We start from the raw sequence: 16400 nt of genomic DNA, 5'->3' as shown, positions 1-16400 counted from the left end.
TTTTTTTTTTTTTTTTTGTTATTGTTGTCAATGATGATAAATTTTATGGAAAAAAAATATTCACTTACTTCCTTTTTTTTAATCATTTATTGTATAAATATAAAAAAAAAAATTCTTAAATGGGTTGGACATATACAAAAGCGCTTTTAGGAGCAAGCTCTTCTTCTTCTTCCACAACTAAAACAGCTACACGAGGCAGACCTAAGAAGCAGCCTAATACATCACCGAGAACTCCTAATCGTGCTCGTAGCATGCCAGCATCTAATACTTTACCAAGTATTCCTAATCGTGCACATGATGATGTAACAACAATAAGATCTGCTAGTCCATCCATATCTAATACAACTTCAACAAAGCTTCCTAATCCTGCTAATGCTCGATTTTCTTCTTCTCCAGTTATTAAGAATAGAGAGTCATCGATTGAAAGTACTTCAAGTTCCAAGAAAATGTTGGTCCGTGACATGTATGAAAATCTTTTACCACCAAATAAATCCAATTATCATTCAGGATCCAGCACAGCATCAACTGATTCAATACCATTATCCCAGTTATTAAGACCTCAATCAAATGTGAATGCCAAAGATATAACAACGAGTGATGAAACTGCTAAACCTAAAAAGAGAGGTCGAACTCCAAATACAACAACTGTACAAAGACGGAAACGTACTACAGATGAGGCAAGATCAGAGACATCAAAAAAGATCATGAAACGTCAATCATTACCCATATTAGGTACCTAGCCTATACACATAACAGATAGTTGACATGCTTAATTAACAAACCTATTTTTTTTATAAAAAAAAAAAAAAGATGCTATTTATCAACTAAAGCTTGTAATAAAGGGTCATACTGAGATCAACATACCAGTAAGAGAGAAAGGAGATTTAGAGGATAGTAAAGATATTTGGTGTTGTGAATTTGAACCTATTCGACATAGTGACGATATATCAACACAAACTGTAGCCATTGCAGGCTCTTATAGCGTTCTCTTTTTGGATACAGAACAAGGACGTTATATAAAAAAATACACACATTCAGAAATGCAAGAAGTCTTTTATTGTATGTCTTGGACTACATTGCAGGGTAAGGAATTATTGAATGAACAAGCGACAGAGGATGATCCTGGCTGCAATATATTGGCAGTAGCAGGTCGATTGGGTTCTATCAAATTATTAAATCCTTTGCAAAATGAATGTTATCGTTATCTATTTGGACATCGTAAGGCTGTTTTAGCCTTAACATTTGCTAAAGCTGAACCTCGATGGTTATTTAGTAAAGTATAAGAAAACACACTCACATAAACACACACACACACACATATATATATATATATATAGTTATATAGGAGAAAATATTGACTTATTTTACATTTATCAGGCGCATCGGCTGATCGAACTGTTCGTTTATGGGATATTGGATCACCTACAAGTAAAACAGATGACTCTGCGTAAGTTAATATTAATTTATGCTTTGGCAAAATACTAACTTTTGATCCTTTTTCTTTATTAAAAAAAAAAGCTGTTTGGCAAGGTTTAATATTCCTCAACGATTAGGCAACCCAACTTCAATAAGTATCTCACATGACCTTTCTACCCTTATGGTAGGGTGTGATAATGGCGATTTAATACGATACACGATCACTAAAAGACATATCCAAGCATTCAAAGCCAAGACACAAGAGTTTAGAGACAAAGAAGCGTCTGAGAATGGAGATAAATGGGCATCTGGTGGTGCAATTGCAAGTTTATCACCTATGACGGTATACCCTACAGGTGACGAATGGCACGAAGGATACCTTGATGATATTTGTATATTAGGCCAAGATGGAAATGAAAAGCATCATTTATATAATAAGATAGGTAAGATAATAATAACACTTTTTCAACTACTTTTTTTTTATTTATTTATTTTATACACACACACACTATTTTATTGCTTTTAAAATTAGTTTCTCGTGCTTCAGATGATATGGAAATAATTATATGGGATCCTAAAAAGAGTACAAAGGATGATGCTAGTATTGACATATCCTTAGAATGGCCCGAGTCTGCTGAATGTACAGGTTTAAAATATAAAGTAATTGAAAAAGGTAATATATGATATAAACTATGAATAGAATGTACAAATTATATTGACTTGGTAGCAGTGGGGCAAAAGGTATTGATTGCAGGTGACTATGATGGTCAAATCCGCATTTATAACATTGGTGATGGTAAAAAGAGTAAAACATTACCTGATAACAGCAAAGAACAGTTTCCACCAACAAGAGTGAGTTATTGATCATTTTAAATATTTATATTTCCTTGATATTTACTCTACTCTATTTCTACTAGATTTTATCACATCCTTCATCTGCTGAACTCATTCGAGATTTAACGTATTCTAGTGATACTAGCACGATTGTAGCTGTGAACAATGATAACACTATCTTTGTTTGGACTGTTTAAATATACATATCTAGTTTTGTCTAATAATAATAATAATAATAATAAAAACTACTGTTATTTTCATGGAGTATAATGTCTGTATAACATGTTCGATTTAATAGGTTTTTTTTTTCACTACTGAGTATAATAACCTGATTCATATTCTTGGAAAAGATAATATTTTGTATTATCCTTTAATCATCATTTTTAGCAATTCTTCTTAATTATGAGTAGAAAAATAGATTTGAAGTACAATTAGTATTCTAAAGAATCTAATGATTATTATTACAAGCAGTCCTCCAAAAAATATGTATATGCATATATGAAATATTTAATAAATCATCAAAGTTAAAGAAATACGAGACTATAGGGTTATGTAAGAGAAAGTCGAATAAGAATGAATAACGGAAAACATATAAATATTCATGTATATATGTATATATAAAGAAAATAAAAAAAAAAGATAGTGTCGCGAACAATAAGAATAATCTTCTTAATGGACTATTTACTACCTATGTATTAACCTACTTTTGAAATGTATTTTTATCTAAGAAAGTCTTTAAGAGACATACATACACACACACAAAGCCTCTTTCCTGTCAATTACCATGCAACTATTACTTCAATACTTTAACAAACATAGTCATATCAGGATGTTGAAAATCAAGCTGAAGTTTACTAAATTTTAACATAATTAATATTGCTGTATTGTGCTTTATATAACCTTTGCTGTTTCCTGTAAAAAAGATTGAGTTGTTAAGAGTACTGAATAATAATCCAAGTGTATACATTACTCAACTTTTAATAAAGAGAGCTCGAAAAAGGTATTATAATTTATCTATTTTTTTTTTTTATTTAAAAAATTTGAACAGTTTTTCTTTTTCTTTTTTCCTTTTCATAACAATGTTTTAACCGAGTCCAAAGAAAAAAAAAAAGCGTTGATTTGATGGATATCAATTTATTTGGTCCAAGCAGTAGGATTAGTACGGTTACAAATTAAAGCAGCACGGTCAAATGAATTACGATTCTTGTTAGCAGTAATTTGGAAACAAGTGGCACTACCTTGACGTGAAGAAATGACAGACCAAGAAAGGAAAATTTCCCAAATACGAACTAACTTTTCTCCATATTTAGCCTTCATGGCATCCTTATTTTTCATCCAGTTTTCATACCATCTTTCAAGTGTGGCGGAATAATGAACGCCTACTGTATCTACATTGTGAATTTCAAAACCAGCAGTTTCTAATTGTTTAATGTACCAATATAAGGGAGTGGAAGCATCAGCACCAGGGAAAATATACTTGGCCATAAAAAGACCCCTATTATAAAAAGAGAATAAAAAAAAAATAAAAATGAAAATAAAATAAATAAATAATAATTAGCTTCTTATACATATATGTATATCATCAAATTATATACCAAATGAAATCCTCATATTGCCATGTAGCTCTTAAACCAGCAACTTGCATATAGAAAAGGCCATCATCTTCAAGAAGTTCACGAATTTCTTGAAGGAAAGTTTGGAAACGACGAAGACCAACATGTTCAGCCATTTCTACTGCCTATATAAAACAAGAAAGATATAAATACATATATTTATACAAATAATGCAAAAATAAAAAAAGTCATCATATCTTACCGTAATCTTATTGTATTTTTGATTCTTGGGAATATCACGATAATCCATACAGAGTAAATTAGCATTGTCTTGAACTCCCCAATCCTTAATACGGTTTTCACCAAAGGCTACCTGATTACGAGCCAATGTAACACCTGTAGATTGACTCTTGTATTCCTTAGCAGCATAAGCCACTAAAGTACCCCATCCACATCCAATATCCAAATGTCGTTCACCTTCCTTCAAATGAAGCTTCTCACAAATCAATTTCATTTTATTTTCCTGCATCTCCTCTAATGTTTCACGTTTAGTGGGGTCAGAGATGATACCTGAGGTATATACCATAAGAGGACCTAAAAATGCTTCATAAAAGTCATTACCACGATCATAATGATCACGGACTTGATTTTCGTCTTGTTCGCGAGAGTGCCAAAAGGTTTCAGGTAACCATTGAGTTAAAAAGAACTTGAATTGACCATATGTGAATTGGAAGGCTGCCCAGTCATGACGAAGTTCCATGATCTCAAGTGGATCTCCGTTAAAGTCTACTTTACCAACGAAATAAGCTTCAAAGAAAGTTTCCATAGGAATCTTATTACGTCCCCTGTATCGGTTTTTAAGCTCAGGGTCGTGGAAGGTTAAATAATGTTCAATAGGTTTACCAGGAAGTGGAATAGAATTACGATAACGAGGAGCAAAACGTGAAAATAAATAAAGAGTGCAAGCCAAGATAGGTAAAAAGAGGACTACTGTTAAAACTAAGAAAGCCCAAAATGGAAGTCCTAAACTGAAGGCTAAAAAAGCAGGGATACCTAATGCAGCACCTACCAAGATACGATTATCAAATGTTTGATTACCTGCTCCTTCAGCAGGCAACGTAGCATTATGAATACTAGCCCAAGTTGTCGGTTTAAACGAATTTGTCATCTACAGTTTAAATGTTGAAATGAGACAATACAAACAATAATAAAATAAAATAAAATAAAATAAAAAGCTGTTCTTTAAAATAACAATAATAATAATAATAATTTCTCCACATATTATTTTGTATAAAAAATAGAAGCTATCACTTTAATCCCCTTAACATGTATAGACACGCTTTTTTTTTTAAACCTACCTTTTAAAAATAAAGATAAACAAGAAGAAAATAAATGAAAATAAAAGTAGAGGTTCCTTTTAATTTTAGTTTATTGTGCGACATGTCAATCGTTATTACAAGTGGTTTTCGTGGTTTTGACTTTCAAAACATTTTATATCCGCAAAAAAAAATAAAAATAAACATAAATAACGATAAAAAAAAAAGAGGCTGTACAAATTCCAGTAGGACTACGATAATAATATGTATAGTTTATTAAAAAAAAAAGAAAAAAAAAAGACTTGCTAAAAAAAGATGGAAATTATAAAAGTTTAATAGGATCGAATTAATATGTGTATAAAAATAAAAATAAAAAAAAGTATATTTTTAATATAGCCAAGCCCATTTTTCTTCAATATATTTTATAGTTTCACTTGTGTTCTTCCTACAGTTGAAGAAACTAGGTTGGGCCAATGAGAAAAAATTTGGTCGTTTCAAAATTGAATTGGGACAGAGACACGAAAGTAGGACAGCGATACGGAAATGGGACATATGAAGATACTTTTAATTTTTGGGTGAATGAAAACTTTTATTCAATAGGTCAACTTACCTGTAAATATAGGGTGTCTTGCTGCTATACAGGACATAATGTTATTCAATTGTTCAGGCTATTTTTCCACAAATAATAATATTGTTGTTAGTATATGAAGTAATGAAATCTATATTAATATCAAGATAGCTTACCCTGTCGAAACTCTTCAGGTCGATTGTTGTCGTTGGCAGCCATATACAAAAAGATAGAGCGTATGTTGAGACTCGCCATGTGATCTCTGTTCCATCGAGTATTACAAGTTTGACAGTTGAGAACTGGATGGATCATCATATTGGAGTTATCACGTTGGTTGGAAGTACTTCTTGTATGACATCTGGGACATATTTGACTTGTGAAATACTCATCAATCATAACGATGTACTTTCTTGAATTTGGCTGATTGCGTCTGGTTGATTTGACATAATTTAGCAGGGCTTTTCTGAATACCTTTGTTGGAGAAGGTACATTCCCACGAAGCTCACTGAACTGAGCAGAACGAAACGCCACTACAGTAGGCTTTCCAGCTTCACCGGCATTGTCACTAGGGGCTAATGGTTTCCACTTTTGCTGATTTGCTTGTTGTATATCAGGATTGCCTTCTTGGTATTTTCTGCTACCTGTAAACAACCGTTTATACATTTCGGTCAATACTTTTTGCTTGTTTCTATAGCTGTAATATTTGAGCTTTTTCAATCCGGTTGTGTAATAGCCTCTAATTGCCTCAAAGTTCCGAAATATATAACGCAAAGCTTCATTGAACAGGTCTCATTTACACGTCCTTGTTGATGATGTATTAGAAATCAGACGGCGTGCGTCAACATTGGCTCACAAATGATGACTTGCTGCTCCATTCTTTCTAAAACATGGTATAACCACGGCAAATACAAGTGAGGTATAGCATAGTAATTTGTATCAGTTAGGTTCAAGCCATGTAATCTTTGGCGGCATTCATCAATAAGATTGTTGTTGATTGAGGTTTTGTGAGTGTCGGCAACTTCCATATTAGCAGGGTAAATTACTTCTTGATTGGTACAAATAGCATTGTATACCTGCTCAGCTAGGTCGCGTTTGACACCAGTTCGGAAAGGGAGGTCTGGAAATTCAGTTGTGTCAGAAAGCCTCGTAAAGAGATAGCGCAACGTTTTTGGTTTGAAGTTGGTTCCAACATGATTCTCTATGAGCGTCTCAAAGCTATGCATGACTATTGAGATTAGTGTGCTATACTGAATGTTGGGGAACTGTTGTTACCTATTAAAATCTTCTCCCATGTCATTACTAAATTGTAAGAAAGCTTCAGTGATCTCGGCATCAGCATTCTTTCCTTGACCAACAATTAAAGCAGCAAAGTCGTATAGTTTTTTTTATGAGTCAGTTTTGGTACAGCCTCGACCAATAATTGATGGGTATCAGCATAAATGACAATAAAATAGGAGAAAGGGGATGTCATTTAAGTTTTCATTCTGTAGAATCGGTAGATAAAAAAGATATAAGAAAAAACAAAAGCAGTGGGTTAATCTAGATGCTTGTGTGAGTGTTTATTCAATGTAAACTAACTGAAGGACTTTATTGATCCAAGATGATCTTCTTTATATACATCTGTCGCTATTTGTTACTTGTATGAATATAATCATATGAAATTGTCGGTTTTCTGATCCACTATTATCATAACATTGGTACCTGGACTACATACGGAGCCCAATATTACAGAGTATAAATAACGATTTTAACCAAGACCTGGTGGCTCTAGGTCTTTCTTTCTTACGAATAATAAAAACCCTATATTCTACGTATCCGAATTACTTTACTTGGCTTTATTATTTCAAAAACGATAGTTCACTCACTCCATCAAACTCACAGAAATGCTCCTTATTGTCCTAAGTAATTCGAATCTGGGATATTCTCCATGAGGATTGTTCGTTCCGGGATCATTCAAGTTAGGTGAATCATATCCTAATCTGGATGATCATCATAGTAGTCTGATAGTCTATTAGTGACCTTTCTTGTTAAATGGAACAAGATTATAGCTTCTTGTTTATACATTCGCCCAAAAACTAAGCGTGTCTCAATATATCCCACTTTTGTATCAGTGTCCCACTTTCATATTGGTGTCCCAATCCAACTTTGAAACGATCAAATTTTTTCTCATTGACCCAACCTAGTTTCTTTGATTGTAATAACCGAAAAAAAAAAGAAAGTAATGCTTACTTCATATACCTTTGAAGAATAAGAAGAGGTGAAAAAAAATCTTGTACGTATATTTAAAGCGTTTAATTTTTATATAAACTGTTAGGAATATTTGCCAAAACATGTATAAGCTTTAATGATAATAGAACTACATATAAAGTATCCTTTGTTAAATAGAATTAAGCAAGATGCGTGCAAAAATTTTATGCTGACTGGTAAATATGTATAATTATTTTAAGGATTCTTTATTCACTAAGCCCTGGAGTATAATCTTTAAATTTCTTTAATTACAATCAAAGCATTTTTACTCAATAGTAAATAAAAGAAAACATCACTATTGAGTGCATTGGAAGTTTTTTCTTTAATTGAATATTTCATAGGAGAGATATTATTATAAATTTTTTATTTGAATTATAAGAATAAAAAAAAAAGGTAGTTATTGATAAAAGTGTCAAAACTAGATCAACACATAGACTATTTGCTTTCAATAGAGGCATATCAATATGTATATGTATATTCACACACACACATATATATATATAGAGAGAGAGAGAATTCAGCTACTTCTTCAAATGCTTCGCCAAGATTTTCTCGAATTATAGCACTTACTTTCAAAGAAAATATGAATAAAGACACCATTCTACGCAATTTAGATGCAAATTCAATATGATATCAATATAAAGAATTATTTAGTGACTTACATAGTCAAGAAGATACCAAAAAGTAATACTGCTGCATAAATACCATCTGCTTCTATCAAGACTAGATGATCAGCTTATAAAAAATGTTGTAGTTGCAAAGTAAGTCCTAGTAATAGGTAAAATGAAATAAAATGATGACCACAAAATATCTGAGCATATCTTATATAACTTTACACTAGTTGCAGTATTTGACATATCGGGCATTATCTTCCAATTTTGCTAGGTAAAAGATATGTGAAAACATACATAGACATAGCAATTTGATAGCTCTCCAATCCCAGCTATTATGAGGTATTAAGGTGTGCTTGGGGATCATGAGAACTAGCCAACTGGCTATGTATGGACACATATGGTAGAATTCAAGACAGCTACAACAAAGACACCTATCTAGTATGCATTCGGAACAAATTCTAATAATGAAGATATAGATACAAACAATGCTGAAATCGTCATAGCAAGTGAGACTTGAAAAAGGATATCAATTATTAGGTGATCCACAAATAATTGCGAGTGATTTTTAGGATTCAGTTTCCTTAATACAGATTATAAAATGTGGAAGAAAATATAAACCTTTTTTTTTATCGTTTGTTTGTTTGTCTGTTGTTATTGTAATGTTGGTGGTGCTAATGGGATATTAGATTATTGCCTTTTCATCTATTGATTAAGTGGTTATAGGTGTCATATAGAATTTTTGTTCAATTTTTTGATCTCTTTTTATAGTAGGAAGCCAGTTTAAAATTACTGGTTCTGCTTCTAGTTATATATATATTTGGTGAAGTATATAAATATGAATATCTATCAACTAAGCTTAACAGGATCAGGATATAAGTAATATTATGTTAGAATAGATTCGACATTATTAGATGCCGAATATGTGTCTTCAAAAGAGGTAGCGTTAATTATTGTTGTCTCATTACTTTCATACTGAATATGAAGTGGTGATACTTCCTTAATAGAGCCGTCTCCCTCTGAAAGCAGTATAATAAATGAGGGGTTTTTTTTTTTAAAAAAAAAAGGATGGAAATATGGTTCATACTAGACTATAGAATCCTACATTTTATGTTTGGCCTTTTTGGCTTAATCAGTACTGGAAGGCATTTTATTACTGTCTAATATCGAGTGAATATAATTTTATGTAACGTCATCAAGCGAGGAACAACAATTAACAATTATATATAAAAAGCTTAACCTTAAAAGCTATCCTATCTTTCTTTTTTGATTTTTTTTTTTTAAAAAAAAAAAAGAAAAAGAAAAAAAATGTTTAAGCAGCTACCAACAACTATTTTTAAAAAAGGTATAAACATAGTTTATTTTAAATAATCCTTTTTGTGTATCTTATATATATATATATATGTATGTATGTATGTATAGGAATGACACCACAGAAACGCATGTACGGAAGTTTAATGACGCCTAATGAGTTGAAATCAGCAATGGGCACCGTCAAAATATTAGATGGTTCATGGCACATGCCAAATGCACATCGAGATCCCTATAAAGAATATTTGGAAAAAAGAATTCCAGGCAGTCAATTCTTTGGTATTGATACAATTAAGGATACCTCAGTTGATCTTCCTCATATGCTCCCTCCTCCTGCGGTCTTTGCTGAAGCTATTGGTAAAATATGCAAACAATAATAAAAAAGAAAAAAAAAGGAAAGAGAAAGAGAGAGAGAGAGTGTGTGTGTGTATGTGAAATTACTTTAAGTATATGAATATTTTTATATATATGTTCAGGTAATATGGGTATTAGTCAGGATGATCATGTTGTTGTGTATGATACAGCTGGAGTATTTTCTGCTTGTAGAGTCTATTGGACATTTAAGGTACAAGAAAAAAAAATAAAAATAAAAAAAAAAATAAAATAAAAAAAAAAGATGTAAATTTTACATTCTATTTTTAAAAAATAAAAGGCTTTTGGACATGATACAGTTTCTGTCTTGAACGGCGGATTGCCTCTATGGGAAAAAATAGGTGGCTCAATCGAAAGAGGCAAACCTTCAGCTGTTGAACCTAAACACTATTTAGTACCAAAGATCAACAAGAATCTTGTACGCGATTATCAAACTGTATTAGCCACTGGACGTGCAGTATTACAAGAAGAATTGACAACAACAATGAATTATAAGGACGGAATGAGAGCACAGATTCTAGACGCACGTCCCTATCCTCGTTTTACAGGTGAAGCACCTGAGCCACGCGAAGGTTTGAGCTCTGGACATATGCCGGGCTCTATTAGCATCCCATTTAACGAAGTTATAAATACAGCAACAGGCGAAATGTTAGATAATGATCAATTACTTCAAGCATTTGAAGGAAAAGGAGTTGATCTTTCAAAGGAAATTATAACAAGCTGTGGTAAAATTTATAATATCAATTTATATTCTTTCATACCTCTAATATAGATGATATAGGAAGTGGCATTACTGCTTCTATTCTTTATTTAGCGTTGGAAAGAATTGGTGCTAAACATTTAGCTGTTTACGATGGTAGTTGGACTGAATATGCGTCAAAGGAAGATGCAATCATTATTAAGGATTAATTTTGAAAGATTTTATAAATAAGCTTTCATGTTTATCCATTTTCAAAAAATACATTTGAAACATAAAAAAAAAAACAAAAAACAAAAGCAGCGATTGCTGTGTATATAAAAGAAGTATGCAAATTTATTATTACCTTCATTTTATTACTATTATTATTATTCAACCATATTATTAAACGATGCCTGTTAATTCTATCAAGCCAGTCGATTTATCTGGCGGACAATGGTATATAATGATAGCATAATTATACAGAATATTGTGTGTACACATATGTAATCATTTCTTTTTCTTTTTTTTTTTTTTATTTAAAACATGTATATATTGTCATTTTATAATAGTGATCATTGCGGACAAGTAAACAAAATAATAAAATACAAAGTACAAGCGTATATTAAAGTTTTATCTTTTATATATAGTATGGCCATAGTAAGAAAACATGTAGTCTTTTAAAATCAAAATAAGCAATATATCATATATAGATATATATGTGAATAGATACATGCATGCATGCATAAATGACTTTCATATTAAAAATAAATGTGTACAATTAATAAACATGTATGTACATATAAATATATACATATTTATATATATTACTATACTCTAAATCAGTTCCATATAACGTTTCAACTCATAGTCCGTAACAGTATTTTGCCATAAATTCCATTCATGCTTTCTTGTACCCACATAATGATTAATAAACTCATTTCCCAATACTTTCCGTGCTACTGAGTCCTCCTTTTCCATCTCCTGTATAGCCTCCTGTAATGTACGTGCTAATTTCTTATTCTGCTTCACCTCATCTGGAGTATGACTAGGTCCAACTGGTAATTCTTGTTTCGTTTTAATACCCCAATATCCACATTTTAATACTGCTGCCAAAGCTAAATGAGGATTTATGTCTGCTCCTGAAACTCTCTATACATAAATAATAGATTTATACTTATAATATATATATATATATATAATATATACATACCATTTCCATACGCGTTGCATTTGCAGAAGCAGATGGTGGAGCAATAACACGAACTGCTGTATGTCGAGAGTCTATACCCCAAGAAACACTTACAGGTGCCCAATAATTTTCAACCAATCTTTTATAGCTTTTACAAATATCTATATTAACAATCCTCTTCCTTATATATATATATATATATTGTTGAATACTCTCTATTTACCTATTCACTGTAGGTGCCAGTATAGCTAAAATACTCGGCAATCCTCTTAATACACCTGCTAAAAACCAAACAGCTGCTTGAGTCAGACCGTCATAATCTGATGGCTCTCCTACTGCAAAAACATTATCCCCACTCCTATCTTTCAAACTAAAATGCATATGACCTGAGCATCCGGGTTGATCTGTATAAGGTTTAGCCATAAAGGATGGCATAACATGGTGTTTCAAACCAATCTGTTTCATGGCTGTCTTGAAGAGCGTTGCACGATCACCAGCTTCTTTAGCTTCATTATAAAAAATGGCAGCCTCAAAGACACCAGGTCCTGTTTCTGTATGCCAACTTTCAATATCAATGTTAAACTGTTGAAGCCAATCAAATGCATTCAAATAAAAGTCTTGATTTTGACTTGGTCTTAATAGAGAATAACCGCACATACCTAAGGTAAGAGGTGTTAATGGACTAAACTCCTTTTTCGCTAGACTTTCAGTTGTTTCTAAATAATAATAATAATAAAAAATAATAAATGAACAAGTAATAATATAGTTTTAATTAGGTCATGTATCCAAACCTTTGAAACAAAAGAATTCAAATTCAACCCCACAATAAGGTGTAAGGCCTAATTCTTCAAAATCCTGTACAGCACTTTTTAATAAGTTTCTTGGACAACAATAAAGAGGTTTATTGGTAACTGGATGATAAAGAGAAACTAAAAAGAAGGGTATATTATTTTCCCAAGGAATACGTCTATAAGAGCTTAAGTCTATCTTGGCTATCAAGTCAAAGTATTGAGCATCCTTTCCAGCAAATTCAATAGAAGTTGTAGTATAATTAATATCTTGAATATCCCAACCAAATATAACTGAACAAAAGCCTATTCAAAATTACAAGTTACATAAATTTATTTTGTTTTTAATAAAATAAATAAATAAATCTTTGTACCAAAACCAGTCTTAGCTACTTGCAAGAATTTATCTTTATGAATAATTTTTCCTCTTAGAATTCCATCAATATCAACTGCAGCAACTTTAATTTTTGTATCATGAATCAAATTCTCTTCAAGATTATTTAGTGTTAAAGATGTATGTGTCATTTTAGTTTTATTTTTTTTAAGAAAAAAAAAAAAAAAAAAAAAAAAAAAAAAGAAAAAGGAGTATTTATTAGGCACCTTTTTTTTTTAATGCACGACTGACTATTAACTAAAATCACGCGGAGTTAGTTTAGCATAGTATCATAGTCGTCATTGTTATCCATATTTAGTAATAAATAAAGTTTTATTTAGTATACGATCATCAAGTTGGTTGTCATGCAGAAACGAAAATAATAATACATAGTAGTAGTAGTAGTGGTAGTATAGTTGTAAAATATATATGCTTAGAATGTCGAAATTATTAAAGATGTATGCGTAAACATGATACATGTGAAGAATATCTATTATACATATTAGAAATTAATAAATAGTTCGTGAAAAGGATCATCATTAGGCTCCTCTCGTGATGTTATCTCATCTGGATACTTTTCAAAATTACTTGTATCGTATTCATTTGAATAAGCAGGTATTATTGGTGCCTTTAAAACATATATATATATATATATATATATATACATATGTATATAAATGTAAGTATTGAGAAGAAATAAATAATAATAATAATAATACATTATCCATATATATACATATATTTACCCGTATTGTCTTATTTAATAATCCATACCAATCTGCCGAATTACGAAACCACTTGTGTCTTTTAACATCTTCTGCACCCCCTTTTAAATTACCTAATCTTCTTGTTCGATCAATGACTAGTAACTTCTTTAACAAATCCTTTGCTGAACTCTCAAAATAAGCAGGATAATGTATTTTACCTCCCAAAATTCTTTCATAAATACCAAAGTGATTATCATCGTAAAATGGTGGATAACCTGCCATCATTTCAAATATGAGAATCCCAAGAGACCACCAATCCACTGATTTATTATGTCCTTTACTTTGTATAATTTCGGGTGCTAAATATTCGGGAGTACCACATAGAGTCCATGTTCGATCAAGAACTTGTTTAGCAAAACCAAAATCAGTTAATTTGATATAACCTCTATGATCTATCAGAATATTTTCGGGTTTAAGGTCTCGGTAAATGATATTTTTATGATGAAGGTATTCGAGAGCGAGAATGATTTGTGCAGCATAGAAGCGAGCTGTATCGTTCGGGAATCGACCTGCTTTTCGAAGATGACGAAATAATTCTCCACCAATCACATATTCTTGAAGCATATAAATAGATCGATTATCCTGAAATGTGCAGTATCTATTTACAAACTTGAGTTTCATATGTCAATCAATAAATACATATATACACATACACATATACATATACATATGCATATACATATACATATACACATATAGACATATACATATATATATATATATATATATATATATGTATATTTATATGAATAAGGAAAGTAGTAAGAATATGATTTGAGAACTTACAATTGAACTATAAAGGGGAAATTGAGTTCTGATAATATCTGTCTTTCTGAATTGATATGTTCAACCTGTTTTAATTTTACAATGTCTATTTTTTTTAAAACTTTGACAGCATAGTATTTATTTGTATTTTTTTGTTTTGTTAACCAGACTCTACCAAAGGTCCCTGTACCTTTAAATAAAATAGAATGAGTTAAAAAAAATAAGATTCTTTTCTTTTTTTTTTTTTTTGTTTATGTAACAAACCTAGTGTTTCTATTAATTCGAAGTCTTTAATACACATTATTGGTAAAGAATTAAATAATGAAGGCTGATTTTGCCAATACGAAAGCTGTTCTTGATGTGCTGTCCATTCTGAAGATACAGAAGTTGCTGTAATGTCACTTTTTTGGTCATCCTTTTTATTAGTCCATAAGAAGCTTTGAATAGTAATTGTTGGACTAAAAGAAACTAACGAAGAAGATGATTTTTGCGAAGTGAATATTTCCTTGTTTGATAATATAGTTAAGCTTTCTGTAGCTTTTAATTGTTTCTCTTTTTTCTGACTAAATACAAGTGACGATACAAAATTAGACACAAATTTTAAAGGCATTTCATGAATAAAAGGAAAAAAGAGTTGGGGACCATACAAAGAGCAAAACTTCTATCGAATAACTAATATATATACAACACATGATTTTGATTGCACAGGGACTTTTTTTTTTCCAAATTTCAATTCCGCATTTGGATACAGGTTTTTAAACCTTTATTTAACTTATTAATGCATTTATAGTAGTCAAGCGTAAGGCTTTTTTTTTTAATATAGAACTATTCCATTTATAACAGTATATCGTGCAATAACTAATGTAGTAGCTTCTTATAAATATTCATCATCACTTTATAGAAGTATTGCTTTTATATAACAGAGCATTTTACAATGTCTTCTTTTTTTTTTTTTGTTTATTAAGAGTTGTTCCTTTAAGCTTCTTTTTAAAACATGTGAAATAATTGTCGTGTTAAAGGTCAAAATACATTGAACAAGTTTAGTAATATTATACTTTGGTTTTAATTTGAGTAAAAGTTGAAGAATAACAAAAAAAAAAAAAAAAACTAGACTTTATCTTTATCCTGGAAAGAATGTTTAATGAGTCAATCAAAGACAAAAGAGTAATTTGAATAATTCAAAAAAGCAGTTTTGCTTATTTGATAGTTACGAGATATTCAAGCTTGTGCCTTTAATGTTACCTTTTGAGAAGTTTATATATGTTAACAGTCAGAAAATATCATAGTAGAACAATATTGAGAGCAAAATGCTATTTTATTTTAAGAGTAGTTTTATGCTTGGATTTAATAATAATAATAAAAAAGTGTTTGTATTAGGTACACATATGCCAGCACAAATAGTTGAAGACTATGACGCTCAATGACTACAAAAACAATCAAGAATGCTTATGTCATCAGAACTTGAATGTTGTATTCAAGTTTAGGTATATTTTATTGTCTTTGAGGGAAAATTACCTTTTGACCTAGTTATATCCTACATCAATATGATATAGTCTTCAAGGAAAAAAAAATAGATTTTCTACTACATTTATTACTGCTAATACTCAATTC

At 30.9% G+C, this 16400-nt stretch overlaps 7 protein-coding genes across 7 annotated transcripts; 2 read left to right on the top strand and 5 right to left on the bottom strand.

The window, feature by feature from the left end:
* The first annotated feature begins 28 nt into the window (after positions 1 to 28).
* BX663DRAFT_523270 (WD40-repeat-containing domain protein) lies at positions 29 to 2510 on the top strand. The gene is made up of 6 exons (XM_051529500.1): positions 29 to 732; positions 811 to 1272; positions 1378 to 1447; positions 1519 to 1859; positions 1949 to 2268; positions 2334 to 2510. The coding sequence occupies exons 1-5, from the start codon at positions 120 to 122 to the stop codon at positions 2098 to 2100; spliced, it is 1638 nt and encodes a 545-aa protein (XP_051378912.1). The 5' UTR covers positions 29 to 119; the 3' UTR covers positions 2101 to 2268; positions 2334 to 2510.
* Positions 2511 to 3253: 743 nt separating this feature from the next.
* BX663DRAFT_523267 (Mycolic acid cyclopropane synthetase-domain-containing protein) lies at positions 3254 to 5124 on the bottom strand. Its single transcript, XM_051529499.1, has 3 exons — positions 4066 to 5124; positions 3846 to 3988; positions 3254 to 3745 (listed from the first exon to the last, which is right to left on the bottom strand). The coding sequence occupies exons 1-3, from the start codon at positions 4969 to 4971 to the stop codon at positions 3385 to 3387; spliced, it is 1410 nt and encodes a 469-aa protein (XP_051378911.1). The 5' UTR covers positions 4972 to 5124; the 3' UTR covers positions 3254 to 3384.
* A 501-nt stretch (positions 5125 to 5625) lies between these two features.
* BX663DRAFT_523266 (uncharacterized protein) lies at positions 5626 to 6580 on the bottom strand. The gene is given in 5 exon segments (XM_051529498.1): positions 5626 to 5788; positions 5864 to 5949; positions 5988 to 6217; positions 6242 to 6464; positions 6481 to 6580. 3 exon segments carry the CDS (start codon positions 6348 to 6350, stop codon positions 5878 to 5880), a joined length of 411 nt encoding a protein of 136 aa, XP_051378910.1. The 5' UTR covers positions 6351 to 6464; positions 6481 to 6580; the 3' UTR covers positions 5626 to 5788; positions 5864 to 5877.
* A 1182-nt stretch (positions 6581 to 7762) lies between these two features.
* BX663DRAFT_489692 (uncharacterized protein) lies at positions 7763 to 8945 on the bottom strand (the record flags this gene model as incomplete). The annotated part of the gene is made up of 5 exons (XM_051524916.1): positions 7763 to 7873; positions 7917 to 7925; positions 8505 to 8535; positions 8597 to 8669; positions 8843 to 8945. 5 exons carry the CDS (start codon positions 8943 to 8945, stop codon positions 7763 to 7765), a joined length of 327 nt encoding a protein of 108 aa, XP_051378909.1.
* Positions 8946 to 9919: 974 nt separating this feature from the next.
* On the top strand, positions 9920 to 11356 carry BX663DRAFT_523257 (Rhodanese-like domain-containing protein). Its single transcript, XM_051529496.1, has 4 exons — positions 9920 to 10213; positions 10333 to 10421; positions 10509 to 10953; positions 11010 to 11356. The coding sequence occupies exons 1-4, from the start codon at positions 9952 to 9954 to the stop codon at positions 11135 to 11137; spliced, it is 924 nt and encodes a 307-aa protein (XP_051378908.1). The 5' UTR covers positions 9920 to 9951; the 3' UTR covers positions 11138 to 11356.
* A 120-nt stretch (positions 11357 to 11476) lies between these two features.
* On the bottom strand, positions 11477 to 13414 carry BX663DRAFT_523252 (uncharacterized protein). Its single transcript, XM_051529495.1, has 5 exons — positions 13259 to 13414; positions 12888 to 13190; positions 12320 to 12812; positions 12118 to 12244; positions 11477 to 12056 (listed from the first exon to the last, which is right to left on the bottom strand). The coding sequence occupies exons 1-5, from the start codon at positions 13407 to 13409 to the stop codon at positions 11742 to 11744; spliced, it is 1389 nt and encodes a 462-aa protein (XP_051378907.1). The 5' UTR covers positions 13410 to 13414; the 3' UTR covers positions 11477 to 11741.
* Positions 13415 to 13478: 64 nt separating this feature from the next.
* BX663DRAFT_461122 (camp-dependent protein kinase 10) lies at positions 13479 to 15399 on the bottom strand (the record flags this gene model as incomplete). The annotated part of the gene is made up of 5 exons (XM_051523946.1): positions 13479 to 13885; positions 14004 to 14622; positions 14811 to 14979; positions 15054 to 15316; positions 15368 to 15399. The coding sequence occupies 5 exons, from the start codon at positions 15397 to 15399 to the stop codon at positions 13760 to 13762; spliced, it is 1209 nt and encodes a 402-aa protein (XP_051378906.1). The 3' UTR covers positions 13479 to 13759.
* Between the last annotated feature and the right edge of the window lie 1001 nt (positions 15400 to 16400).

The sequence above is a fragment of the Cokeromyces recurvatus genome (genome assembly GCF_025118155.1).
Source record: "Cokeromyces recurvatus strain NRRL 2243 chromosome Unknown BX663scaffold_35, whole genome shotgun sequence".
In the NCBI taxonomy this organism is placed as follows: Eukaryota; Fungi; Mucoromycota; class Mucoromycetes; order Mucorales; family Mucoraceae; genus Cokeromyces; species Cokeromyces recurvatus.
Note: the sequence above shows the minus strand (reverse complement) of the source record. Positions and strands in the feature narration are given on the sequence as shown.